General features: G+C 49.8%; 1 protein-coding gene across 1 annotated transcript in view; it reads right to left on the minus strand.

The window, feature by feature from the left end:
- Positions 1–462: 462 nt before the first annotated feature.
- The window catches only part of Gfod1 (glucose-fructose oxidoreductase domain containing 1), a 97842-nt gene continuing 84273 nt past the window's right edge, over positions 463–14031 (minus strand). Inside the window, exon 2 of the mRNA XM_038334103.1 lies at positions 463–1778. Within this exon, the coding sequence (XP_038190031.1) occupies positions 859–1778 (920 nt within the window). The 3' untranslated portion in view covers positions 463–858. The remainder of the gene's footprint in view (positions 1779–14031) is intronic.

Consider the following 14031-nt stretch of genomic DNA (forward strand, 5'->3'; position numbering starts at 1 on the left):
GTTCCCTTCTTTTGGGGCACTCATACTGTGACACCCAGGAATGTAGCTGTCCTGACCCAGGCAGGCAGCCACAGTCAAGCCCATGCTATGTGTGGCATTCTTAGCACTGCCTAGAGAGCCTTGTGGCAGGACGGTTTGATTGCCACTCATGCTAGTTCCACCCCCTTCTGAAGTGGCTCCTTGAAGCTTGTCTGTCATCTGGGGTCACCTTATTACCACTTGTTTGCTCTCCATTACAGACTCCGTTTACCAAGTAAACAGCATTGAGCCAGTTAGGTCCTAATGCTTCCTAGGACACAAAGCAAGCAAGGAAGCTGAGCACATTGCTACCAAGTACTTTTCCTTCACATCATAAAACACAGTGGCTTCCCCAATGACAACTTTCTCACCAGCCCCACTCACCTCCTCTACCTCCCTACACCCCCCCACCAAAAAAAGCAAAACCAAAAAAAAACCCTTTGAAGACATTTGATGAAGTGCCCTCTCCTGCCAGTCGGGGGCGCTGACAGAGAGCCTAGCTCCCACTGAGCTTATCAGATACACAGCCTTGGCTTGCAAAGATGGCCACGATGGATGGATGAGGTAGGGCAGGGGCGGCCCCTCCTTGCTTCTCACAGTAATGGACTACAGAGGTGCTAGTTATACCCCCCCCCTTCCTTTCATACGCCTTCCTGAACACGAAATCTCAGGCTCACCACCACCTTGATTGGGGCCCTCTACCTAGGATGGGGACTACCTTCTTAGGTGCCGCGCATTCATGCTGCCCCTCCCACAATCCCCACCCACGGCTACCCTCTCCACAGTGCATTTCCCCCTAACTGGCACCATGCAGCAGGTCGAGTCCACCAGGTCCCAGTGCTAACAGTAGAGGGACATCCTGCTTCTGCGCATGGCCTCGCTGATCAGGTAGGCGGGGCTCAGCTCTGGCTCCTCGGTCATGATGGCAATGTTCTGCCACTCTCCAGTCTGGCTGGACCTCTTGATGGTGTCTACCACGCAGAGAGCATACAGGCAGTCGTCGAAGGTGGCAGCCATGGTGAGAGGCCGACCGTCCCACGTGCGCCGGTCATCCTGATCCTGGAAAGCCTGGCGCACTGCCTGCATCATCTTCATGGTGCCCCGCAGGTAGGGCGAGGGGATGTCGCTGAATGCCTTCTCGGGTAGCAGGGAGTTGCTCACGGATGTAGTGTCCTGCAACAGCAGCTCCTGCTCCGGGGCGCTATTGCGCTGCCCGTAGAGGTCGGTGCCCACTGCCAGGAGCCGCCCTGCAGAGCCCACCACGGTCACGTCCTGCTTGAACTCTCCAGGAACATTGAAGTTCAGGGTAACGGTGCAGCACACTCCACCCTCCAGGACCATCTGGAAGGTGCAGAAGTCATCGCTGGTGATCTGACGGATACCCTTGATGTGGTCCGTCTGCTTTACAAAGGTCTTGAGCAGCCCGTGGACTTTAACCGCCTTCTGGCCAGTGAGGAAAGTGAGCAGGTCGATGATGTAGGTGCCCACAGAGTGCAGGCCGCCACCGCCCATCAGGTCGTCACAGCTCCAGTTGTACTTCTTGCCCAGCAGGCTCCCGCTGTGCACCTGCACCTCACACACCAGCAGCTCGCCCACATAGCCCTCCTCGATCAGCTGCTTCATGCGGACAAAGGCTGGCAGGAAGCGCAGCACGTTGCCCATGATGCTCATGAGCTTCGGGTAGTAGTGGGCTGCTGACATCATGCGGAAGGCGTCCAGCGGCGTGGCGGTGCGGTCACAAATGACATTCTTGCCTATGCCTGAGGAGAGCAAAAAACGGTAGATCAATATGCTGTAGAGGAGAGAGCCACCCCAGGGGAGCAGAGCCCTGTGTCCGTTTTCACACTCTTTCCTAACATATAAAAGTAATTCATCCTATGGCCTAGCATGCGCAAGGTCCTGGGTTCAATCACCAGCACCATACACACAATTCCATCCTACATATATCAATGTTACTTGAGTTATTCTTAACATTAAGCTATTGACATTGATCTAAAGAGTAATGCTTAATATACTATATCACCTGCCTGCATTTAAAAAATATACTAAATTTCTAAATACATAAAATACTTTCTTTGATGGCTTTACAAATGTGTAAAGAATAAGAAATGTTTATTTGCAGCTGGGCGGTGGTGGTGCATGCCTTTAATCCCAGCACTTGGGAGGCAGAAGCAGGTGGATCTACAAGTTTAAGGCCAGCCTGGTCTACAGAGAAAGACCTGGGACAGCCAGGACTGCACAGAGAAATCATTGCTTACAAACTGCTTTTGAAATCTTTACACAGTATCTTTTTCTGTGTAAAATATATTTCACTAAAATTATCTCATAGGTAAAAGTTATTAAGTTTATATGTTACATGAAGTTTTAATAAAGCTATGTTATTAAAATAGCCTTTTTCTAGAGAGGAAAGAGAATAACTGTATAGAACCAGGGTATGTAATTTCAGGTCCTAGCCAGCTAAGGCAAGTCCCAACGTGAGGATGTGCTTCCTTTGGAGGACAGAAGGCTGACATCGGGGTCCACGCTGTATCCCATGCCTGGATAGAGCAACCTTCCTGCATCAGCCCCCCAGGTCTGAGATACCAGGCACGAGCCTCCAGGCTCAACCAAACATGACTTAATGGCACTCTGAAAGCTTTGTGGCTGTTCCTCCCCTATCCCACCCAGGATTCTATTCAGAGTTTAATTTGCATTCTGTTGGAATGATTGGACTTGGTCGCTGGCAATGCTTAGTTGAATATTTTTCTCATGCCATCAAGAGCCTGGCATTCATTCCACTTTAGGGGTGGGTAGTACCTGCTTCCTCTTTCATCCCCATCTATCTCTGGATGGTCTTATTGCTTTCGGCCAGTAGAGCTTGGCCAAGTAAGAATGGGCATCCTACTATGTCAGTAGTGGGTGTATAAATTACAGGGCATGGCAAGATGCCTCTTGGAACCCTTTATAGACTAAATGCTTCTGGGTCTGCAGCGGAAACAGATCAGAGAGAGAACCACAGAGACTGAGAACCGGGTTTATTCTGCAGAAGCCAGGAGGCTGAGAGGAGGAGAAACTCTGCTGGACCTGGAGAAATGGCAACCAGAGTGTAAGCACACAGACCTGCTAACCAGCCAGGTAAGATGTAGAGGGAGCTACCGACTCGATGCATGGCCTGATGTACGTAGACCCTCAGCTGGAGATGTGGTCACTCAAGCTGCAGAAGAGAGAAGGACCCCAGGGGAAGGGGACTCTGATGAATCATAAGCCCCAAACTCACTTGTCCAGACTATGGGTTTGACAAAATCTTTGAACTCCTTAAACAAGCTGAGTTTGTGGAAGCCCTGTAATTATAGATGCCTGAATAGGGGGTTTCCAAGACAAGGGGTCCTCTTATTTTCCCACTGGACAAGTTAGCCAAACAGAAGTGATTGGCACAAGGTGGAAAAAAACCACACAAAAGATACTCATGATTGTAGTGTGAATTCTAAATGGTCTTAATAATAAAAACCTAGAGTCAGATATTAGGGGGTAAAAACTGAAAGATCAGAGCAGCAGAGCAGCCAGCCACTAGAGTTCTTTTTAACTCTACCAAATCCTCAGATGGAAGGGGGCAGAGATTGTCTCCTTGAATTCTCAGATTGAATGCTATGAGCTCCTGTCTCTCCCGCCTTATATTCCTCTCTTTGTCTAACCATATCCCTTCCTAGTGCTGGGATTAAAGGCAAGTGACTCTCAAGTACTGGGATTAAGGGTGTGAGCCTGGGATTAAAGGTGTGAGCCACCACCACCTGGCTCTGTTTCTCTTTTAGACTGAATCAATCTTATGTAGCCCATGGTGGCCTTGAACTCAGATCTGTATGCCTCTGCCTTCCTTCCGAGTGTTAGGATTAAAGGTGTGTGCCACTACTGCCTGGCCTCTATGGCTAACTGGTGGCTAGCTCCACACTCTGATCTTTAGGCAAGTTTTATTTGTTAGATCACAAACAAAATATCACCACACATGATCTTCCACATGCACACCGGGTTGCAGCCCTCAGTGCCAGCATTAAGCACACAGAGTGCCTGACTCTGCTTGCCAGTTCCATCTGGCAGTTTGGCTGTCCCTTCTGAGGATGGAGGCTCCAGCAGGGGGATGAGGTAACGATGGCTTGCGTCACCAGAAGCCATCTCCGTATATCACACAGTGTTCTGACAACAGGGTTCGTGTTGCCAAGGACAGATGCGCGTGTAAACAGATTATCCCTGCCAGGATGGGTGACAAGTCCTGCCAACATCTGTATTACTCCTGTGGAGCATGGGTTCTGGCAGATGCTAGACCCTACCGCAAGTTCCCCTGAATCTCTCTTGCACGTGTGAATGACACTTTTGGAAATGTTTTCTAGTGTGAAAACAAGACCAATCCACTGCACCACATACACCCCAAATGAGCCGTGAAAGGGCAGCTGTGTAGAAAGGATCCCAAGGAGTATTCTGAAAAACGGAGGATGAATTACACATATGTAGGTAGATCCTCGTGGGTACAGCATCCCTCCCATTGGGCTATTGCTGCCTGCCATGGGTTCCCACATCCAGTCAGATCCTCAAGGATATAGACTTGATGTTGTCAATGGTATGGTCATAACAAGAGTGTCCTGCACGCATCATACCCAGCCCTTGGCCTGCGGTCTGTGACAGCCATGCTTTGCAGGTGGGTTTTGGTAACACCTTTGTATACTCTATCCTGGAACATTGTAAGCAACTTCTAGAAATCAAAGAAAAAAAAACTCTAAAACACAAACAGTTGCTGCCCCAAAGGTGCTTTGTACATTTTATGTATAGAGCAAAATCCTGGGGCCTGCACAGATGACCAAGAATGGATGAGCAGAGGAGACTGGAGTGCAGCCTTCCAACGGAATAGCGAGCCACCACGGGAGACGGCACCCTCAAAGACCGTTCAAGGACGCGCAAGATGACTGCGATGCAGTGGTGTGTGAACAGGCTGCGTTCAACATGCTATCACACCATCGCCCTTGAAGGAGGCAGAAGCGTGCATTGGCAGGGAGCCCTCACGGTGGTTGTTTACTCTTAACTCTGGTCACTAGAGTTTTGCAGTCTAGAATGAGGGCTTGACACAATCATCATGGGCACTCTCTCACTGAGCTGAAGTACTTCCAATGTTATCTGTTCTTCATTGCCTGCAGTGATCAAGGAAAATGCCTTTTTGGTTTTGTTTTACACTTGAAGGAGACATGGAGACGCTACTCAGAGTGATGGGAAAGGACCCTTACCTCTTGGACTCCTTGAATTTGCTGAGTTTCAGAGGCTCAGGCTCTGCGCATGCTCCTTGCCCCCTGCTCCAGCTGTTAGGATCTCTTTGCATGTGGTGCGAGGAGGGGGTAAAATACAAGGTCTCGTGGCATGCTAGGAAAGACCTCTGCCAGCAATCCAATGCCCTACCTCCCTTCCTTTTTCTTTTTTTTTTCTTTTCTTTTTTTTTTTTTTTTGAGGCAGGGTTTGGCTAGGTTACCCAGGCAGAACTTTAATAGTCCTGTTAGCCCACTGAGCTGGAAACTGTGATCCTCCTGCCTCAATTTCCCAAGTAGCTGGGACCAGAGAGTGGCATCACCAGAGAACACGCTGTTTTGGACTCACCACATGCAGTCAGACAGACTGTGCCTTCTCTAAGGAAAGGATGGGAGAGCCATTGCCACCACCCCATATCCTTGTGGCAGTATACCACATGAGGTGTAATTGCACACCTCATAGCGAATGTATCTTCCCTCAAGGGCAGAGGACCCCGACCCTGGGAACTTCCAACAATCTCTCAGAATATTCACACAGCAGTGAACTCAACAAAGGCCCTCAGAACACATGGATTCCATCTCTCTGCACACACAGGAAGAGCAAAGCAGATGAAAGGCGAAAGAAGTGGCTGAGAAGAGGCATTTGTGGTTTTGCAAACCCCAAACATTTTGCGAACACGGGGAGAGTTCCCTCAAAGTCCTCTGGTGTTCCCAGCAATGGTATCCGGCAGGCATTCTGCATGCCCACTGCAGCTGTGACCAATACTAGCCACCCTGTGACTTCACCCCAGTGGCTGGGGACTGTTCTCACAGCTCCAAACTCAGCTGGCTCACTGAGAGACCTGTCCCCATGCCCAGAAATAAGTAGTTTGGGATACTGCCACATCTGTCCATGTGGTTCTGTGACCAAGAGTTCGTGGTAGAGAACACATCTTGGGCCTTCTGGGGAAGGCTTCTTAACTGTTCTTTTTATGGGCCTCTGTCCTTTGTAGAATGATGCAGACTTTAAGACAGGTCTTTGGAGACCTCTGTAGCTAACCTAACTTCATTTTTAGGACTGGAACCCCAACAACAAATAAAGTGAGAGTTACATGGTTATTAAGGAGAAAATAGGAACCTCCCCCTGTAGGCGTGGGGCTGAAACTGGGAACCTAATGGATGGTAAACAAACTCTTGGCAGGAGGTGGGGGGGTGGTGGTGGGGGGGATGGGGGCTCTTCACTAGAAGCAGAAGCTTGATGCCCTCCTAAGGTTCCTCACAGTTTCTTCCAACCCACTGAGTGTGTTTCCTGTCACTGGGCTAAATGCCCATGGCCTTCACAAGGAATCGGTGCTATAGATGGAAGACATTTCCAGCTGTGAGAGACTAAAGCCATCTGTAAGCAGCTGCTTCCCCCCCTCCTCTCCTTCACACCCCGGATCTCCAAGTTGTGACTGAGTTCTGACTTAGGTCTTGACCACCAAAAGACCAGAACTTCTGCAGGTCATCCTCCATGCAAATAGTGCCTACACATCCTGGGAACCTAGGCGAGGAGTTTCCCATGAACACTCTTGGAAAAGACACCTACATTCTGAGCTCCCAGGGAGGAGGCAGAGGGTGGTGGCCACCCAGGAACCAGAGTCATCCAGGCAGAAGCAGCCAGGATCTTCAAAGTACCCCAACCCCACATCTACTGCCACTGGCGTAGTTCCAACTCCGCACCCCCTTATCTAATTGGGTGGAATCTTCAAGACAGATGCCAGGTTCCCGAGCTTCTTCCTGGTCATTCCACTTGTGTTGATGGTCGCTTATGATCAGGAATTCCTGGGCAACAGTCCCAGCAGACTGGCAAAACCCCCAAAAGACAGTCCACCAGATGGGATTTCCTCCCCTTGTCGGAGGATATAGAGAAGTCGTTTCTGCAGATAACTCCTTACCCTAACTTATACCCCGACTCTTGTCCTTTTTTGCAGGTAACACCTTATCCTAATTTATAGCTGGACCTCCAACACTCCCAGACCCTGGGACCAACAAGTGAGGAAGATGGACAAGAACTCCCAATCCAATCAGTAGAGGAAACCAACCAGGCAATGAGTGATTACAGGATGCAGGTAATCCAAGAGATGAGCAAGCAATGCAGTAAAGCATGAAAAAGGGGCTGTCCAGCTGTTTGTGGCAAGTGAGAAAGCTCTGTTCAAGAGGTAACATTTTAGCTGGGTTCTGAAGCTTGTGTAGGAGTTTGCCTATTCGACCTTAAGATGATGTCTCCTTTAGAAAATGATCTAAAACAGAGGTTCTTACTTGAGACCCTAGCAGCCACCAAATCTGGATTGTTTACAAAAACACTGTGCCTATTGTGAAGTGCAACTTTCTCATTAGATTCCTGAAAGAACCTGTCATTCAAAAATGACTGTGTTCGGGGCCTAGAGAAATGGTTCAGGGGTTAAGAACGTGGACTTCTCTTCCAGAGGACCTGAGCTCAGTTCCAAGCACTCCATGCCAGAAGGCTCACAACAGCCTGTAACTCCAGGGGGGGGACTTGACACCTCTGATTTCCATACATACTAATACATATAAAATTTTTGGGTTTTTTTCTGGGTTTTGTTTATTTTGAGACAGGGTCTTCCTATGTAGCTCTGGCTGGCCTGGAACTCTCAATGTAGACCAGGCTAGCCTTAAACTCACAGAGATCCACCTGCCTCTGTATCCTGAGTGCTGGGACTGGAGGCATGTATCACCACACCCAGCACTATTTTTTTTTATTAAAGTCTTTTTGTTGTTATTTTTTAAAGGTGAAGCAGAACCAGGTCTTGAAGGAGACAAAGAGGAGTGAGAGCCAAAGTCCTGAACACAGTAGATGCCAACTTCTCACTGTCTGTCACCCAGAGGTGGGACAGGTGACCAGCTCTGGCTCACAGCAGCTCGCCCTTTAATCTAGCCCTGTCTCCATCCGTCCTTTCTCCCTTCTCCCAACTCTTCCCTGGCCCTGCACCACCCTCACCTTCAACCCTCCAGCCTCCCCCCTCCCACATACTTTAAGAAGTAAAAGCCTCAACACAGATGGCTCATCCAGTCCCCCTCCCTGCCCCGACCCCTTCCCTGTACAAACTCCACACGAAAGAGACAGACCCCACTCCTCATCTGCCTGAGCATCTGACAGAAGCAACTTCCCAATTCAGAAGACTCATCTGATCCTGGAAAAGAATTGACACGGCTTTCAAATAGTAAGTACAAAGGACTGGAGAGATGGCTCGGTGATTAAGAGCACATACCGTTCTGGCAAAGGACCTGAGTATCCCTATCCCTAGCACCTGCATGGGGCAACTCACAACTGCCTGTAACTAACTGTGGGGTCTCTGATGCCTCTTGGCCTCTGCAGGCACCTGTAGCCACGTGCACACACCCTACGCCCTGACATACACATAATTTAAAATATTTTTTAAAATAGCAACCACAGCCTTGAGTTAAGCATTTCCTTTCTGCCAGAGGAGCCTCCACGCTTGTCTTGCACTTCTACTGTCCAGCCTGTACCAATCCCAGGAGGCAGACACAAATACCATCCCCTTCTTACAGATGGGACCTCCAGAGGTCGCCGGTCAGATCTGGGATTTGAACCAGAGCTCATCTGATCTTGTACACAACCCCTGTCTCTGAGCACCCCAGACTGGTGTGGTGGTTCTTTGCACAGGTGTGTTCCCCATCATCACTGGTTATGGGGGGGAGGGATGTCTGCAGCATGCAGCCCCAAAGGACGCTGGGAAGAGTGTGTGACTGTAGTGAGCCAGCATCAGAAATCAGGGCAGAGGGGGATGGGGAGCCTCAGGCAGCGCTCGGTGGCATTGCAAGTCTCAGAGCGACTTGATTAAGTTTCCACCCTAATTCTGAACTTGAGATGGAAGTGGGTCAGGGTGACCCATATTCAGCTCCTTTGTCACAGCCCTGGGTGCCGTCACTGGGCTCGGAAAGAGGGTCACCACTAACGAAAGGAAATGTGTGGTTGACAGTGATGGAGCTTGGAATTGAACTGAAGTAGCCGTGTAGACTTGTCTACATTGGACGCACCCCAAGTCCAGTGTGTGTGTGTGTGTGTGTGTGTGTGTGTCTCCCCATCCCCGTCCTCATTACAGACCCTCCCCCACAGAGGCAGGATAGAAAGATGATGGAAAATTACGGGGACATGGGAAGGGCAAGGGGCTCTCTACTCTGGAGTCTGCTTGGAACCCCTCACCAGCACAATTCACAAAGGTTGCCTGCACACAAAGGATATTTATGTAGAAATCCTGATAAATAAGAATGTTAAACTATCAATAAACCCAGCTCAAGGCCTTAGTGGATGTAACCTGAGGAAGGGCCTCACACCTTGCAAACGAGCCTATTAACGTGTTGATAGTGGAGGGGTCTAGCTTCCTGTGCCCCAATGATCCAGAGTTCACCTTCTTATAGCCCCGTCAGGTGCCGGCACCTCAGGAACCAATCTGGCGATTGCTAACCAGAAATAACTGAGATCCCACATATAACTGTTGGAAAGACAGTGGCGTGTGCCTCCTTCCAGAAGCCCACCTTACCTGGGTAAGTCGCCTTCATTCCCTAACACCTTCCTGTTCACTTGGCTTCTGGCATTTACTAAAAAATGCCTTTTAATAAACTCCAGCTGGGCTTCTTACTGGCTCATCCTGAAATTCTTTTCTTCAACAAAGCCAAGGATGGAGTTCAACCCAAGCTAAAGATCTCTAAAGGCAGACTCCTCGGGTCCTGGCGACAGCACAGAGTGATGTATCCATGCCCAACAATGCCATGACTCCAGTCCGTTGCCCCAGTTCCCCTTTGTACAGGCGCCCTGTGAGAAATAGAAATTTCCTATGCTGTTTCATGAGCATTGCTATAACAGAATGAGTAGCAGGGAATCATACCCAAAACGCCAGACATCTCCAGGAGGCAACAGTAACACTAAAAATGTGCTGTTGGGAAATCTCCAGACAGCTCCTCCCAGCCTGGACATTCCCAGATGTTTTGTTTTAGATGTGAAATCTCTCCCTTCCTCCGTGGGCTCACGGTGTTTGCTTGGAAGGTTGTGGAACTTTGGGAAGTGGGACTGAGCGAGATGAAGTGGGTCATGGAAGGCCTTGAGGTTTATAGCGCACTTCCGCTTCCTAGCTCATCTGTTTCCTGTTTCTTGGAGTTCCACTTGATGCATTCCCTTCCTTAATGGACGGAATCCCCTCAGACTGCTAACCAAGATAAACCTCTCCTCCCTTAAGTGGCTTCTGTCAGGGATTTGGTGACAGCAACCAGATGCTGCTTCTGGCCTGAGGAGAGGGGTAGAGACAGCAGGGGAGTCTGCCAGAACCAAGCTCTGAGTAGTGGCCAGGTCCCCAGGTAGGCGGATCTGGGGAAGTCTTTCCATGCCATCAGGTTACATATGTGGACCCGCCTAGAAGGGCAGAAAGATGAAGGGGTGGGGTACGGAGCCAGGACTGTGAACACTCAACATTTGAGTCCTGCTAAATAGCCAGATGATTCCTGCTGAGCTTGAGTCATGATGCTGGGGAGCAGCCACTCACGAGTCTTGACCACCACCCCCCACTCAGACAGGACAGAGTCCAAGGCACCAGCTGGATCCCAGGAACAGAGAAAAGAAAAGTGATGACAGCCATAATTTCCTCTATCAAAGTAGTCACTCGGGGCAGTGATGGAAGGTGGGGCAAAAGGCAGAGTGTCATCAGTCAATAGAAAAGAGAACGGAAACAGTTGGGTTCCATGAGGTCACCAGGTCCGACAACAATTTCATTCCCCCCCCACCCCCGCCACGGGTGGAGGGTGAATTCTCACCGCAACTCCTGGTGTCTCCAGAGGCCCTCACAGCCTTTAACACAAACTACCTGCTGCTTGAAGCCAGTATTGTCAGGAGAAACACTATCCTCCCTGTAGGTAAGGAAGACCATAGACTTCAAATTGGGCAACATCTCAAAAAAGGGAGGCTGGGGTAGAGCAGCTGCTTAGCATGGCCTTCGCTTAGCAGAGCCTGGCCTTCGCTCCATCCCCAGGACCTAAACAAAAGCAGTAAAAGAAGAAGAGGGGAAGATAAGCCGGGAGTGGTCAGTGGCTCATACCCATAACCCCAGCACTCAGGAGACAGAGTCCTCACAAATCTGAGGCCAGCCTCACAGAGTTAAGACCCTGTCTCACAAAAATAAAGAAGAGGAGAAAGGAAGGGAAGGCAGAAGCAACCTTCTAAGAAGGATTGTGCTTTCGACGGGAAATCTGCACATATTTACCCCCAAAGGTGTTTGGTTTTGTTGTTTTGAAAACAAGACTTGTTATACAGCCCAGTTGATGGGGGATGCCCCTCTGTAGGCTGTGAATATGTTTTACTACCATTGCTTAATAAAGAAGCTGCTTTGGTCAATAGCCAGGCAGAATAGAGCCAGGCGGGAAATCCAAGCAGAGACACAGGGAGAAAGAAGGCAGGAGTCTGGGAGAGGTCAGCATCTGCCAGAGAAGCAAGATGGAGATAACAAGCCACGAGCCTCATGGTAAAATATAAACTAATAGAAATGAGGCAATTTCAGTTGGAAGAGCTAGTTAATAATAAGCCTGAGCTAATAGGCCAAACAGTTTGTAATTCATATTAAGCTTCAGAGTAGTTATTTTAAAAGCAATTGCAGGACTAGGTGGGATGAGAAACTTCCGGTTTACACCCAAGTTTCTTGCCTCTCTTGAAAAGTGCAGCGCTCTGGAAACATTGCTCTTCTTCCCCAGGGCCCTCAGCATAACATGACAGATGGCGCAGGCATCATTAGTTCTGCCCAGTCCCCACCAGTGCCCCTGCATGGCTGGACTGGCTTTTCCTATTGAGGTACTGCTCTGCACGATGCTCCTTGGCTAGCACTCACTTCTCTACATCAGAAGTTCAAGTGGGCGAATGAGGTCCCTCATAGGGGTCCAGTAGACTATCTGGGGAAGAACCTGCCTCTGAGTGTAGTTAGCTGTCGGCTAAATTTGGTTCCTCGCAGTGATCAGACTTCCTGTTTTCTTACTAGCGGTGTAGCTTCATCTGGATCCAGCATCCCTGCCACATGCCCACATCCATCTGCCCAATGCAGATTCTGGAGCACTGGCTAGTTAGAATATTCTGCTTTAGATGCTTCATTTAGATCAGCTGTTGCCACCCATGGTCTCCTTTCTGCCGCTGAGCTGGTCAAGGGAGTGCTACCAAGGGGCAAAGGTCATCCTAGAGCCTGTCTACCAGTGACTCCCAGCAGTCTGCTCATTTGCACCTCTTGCAGGGATCTCTAGAGAGCTGCCTGCTGCAGTCGCAGGAGGCATGGAGCCTTTGGCATCTGCCAGCGTAGTGCCCCTCCCTGTGTCTGTCTTGCACGCCTTTCCCAACGCTAGCTCTTTCAGGAGCTGTTACTCCATCAGAGAGACGCGGTGAGGTACTCCAGGGTTTTAAAAAAGAACCTATTATTAACCTATTATTAGTCTCCTTGTTACCAAGGTGACTGTGTCCCCACTCTGCCTTTCTCCATACAGCATGAGCAGGTGCTGGGTGGGGCAGCAGTAGGAAGGAAAAGAGGACTGGAGCTACACTGTGCCTGCAAAGCACCACACTAGTGCCACACGGCCTGTTTCTGACAGAATGGGGGGAAGTTGAGGTTTTGCAATTGAGACTAAGACCAGCGATAGACACTAGGTCCATGCTGCGTGACAGGGCTATGATCTCCGAGCCCTATGCTTCTCATTATTTTTTATTTATTTATTTTTTTTTTTTTTTTGGTTTTTCGAGACAGGGTTTCTCTGCAGCTTTAGACCAGGCTGGTCTCGAACTCACAGAGATCTGCCTGCCTCTGCCTCCCGAGTGCTGGGATTAAAGGCGTGCACCACCACCGCCCGGCCTCATTAATTTTTAAAAAGGATTTTGTTTACATTCATCATTTACTGGGTGCGCATGTACCATGGCACAGCTGTGGAGGTCAGAGGATAACTAGGGGGAGTTGGTTCTCTCCTCCCTACTGCCAGTCAACCCAGGTAATTAGGCATGGTGGTGGGCGTCCTTACCTGCTGACCCATCTCGCTAGCCCCAATGCCTCCCATTTTCTGGCTAGACAGTGGCTGCCTGGGGAAGGATTTGTACCAAATGTCTAAGCCTTGGGGCTGCCAGAAGCATTCAGGAAGAAGTTCCCAGCTCATGAGATGTGGGTGAGGGGCCACAAAGGTGGCAAAGCCTGGGGCTTGAAGAGCAGAGGGGAAAGTAAGAAGACAGAGGTTGCCCACAGGACAAGAGGGCCGTTGCTCTCTCTTCCTGAGGTCAACTGTCTGATTACTCCACATCTGAGGCAATAAACTGGCCAGATGAACTGAAAGATTACTCTTAGGGAGGAGGGTGGCTGAGGAAACCGGCCATGGTGGTGACAGGGTTCCACAGCAAACACACGCCAAGGCTCTGCCCTCCACAAGTCAGCACTAGCTCTCTTGGCCAAAGGTGCTGTGTGACTTGGTCCCTGCCTGAGGCTTTACCTCAAGGCTGGGTACCATGGGAAAAACATTGCTGGGTCATGCTCATAACACCTAGGGCATCAAGACTCATAGTATTTGCAGGCCCTTGCAAGAACCAAAGTACCTCAGGTGGCCAAATCCTACCCACGGAAGTGAAGAACAGCCATTCTCATTCCTCAGTCAGGGGAGACAGGTGACAGACAAAGTGAGGACCCTGCTGGCCTTACAGCCTCTGACCCAAAAAGAGCAGCGTAGCTAGGAGACAGCCACACTCCCC

This window comes from Arvicola amphibius, chromosome 6 (assembly GCF_903992535.2).
Source record: "Arvicola amphibius chromosome 6, mArvAmp1.2, whole genome shotgun sequence".
Lineage (NCBI taxonomy): Eukaryota > Metazoa > Chordata > Mammalia > Rodentia > Cricetidae > Arvicola > Arvicola amphibius.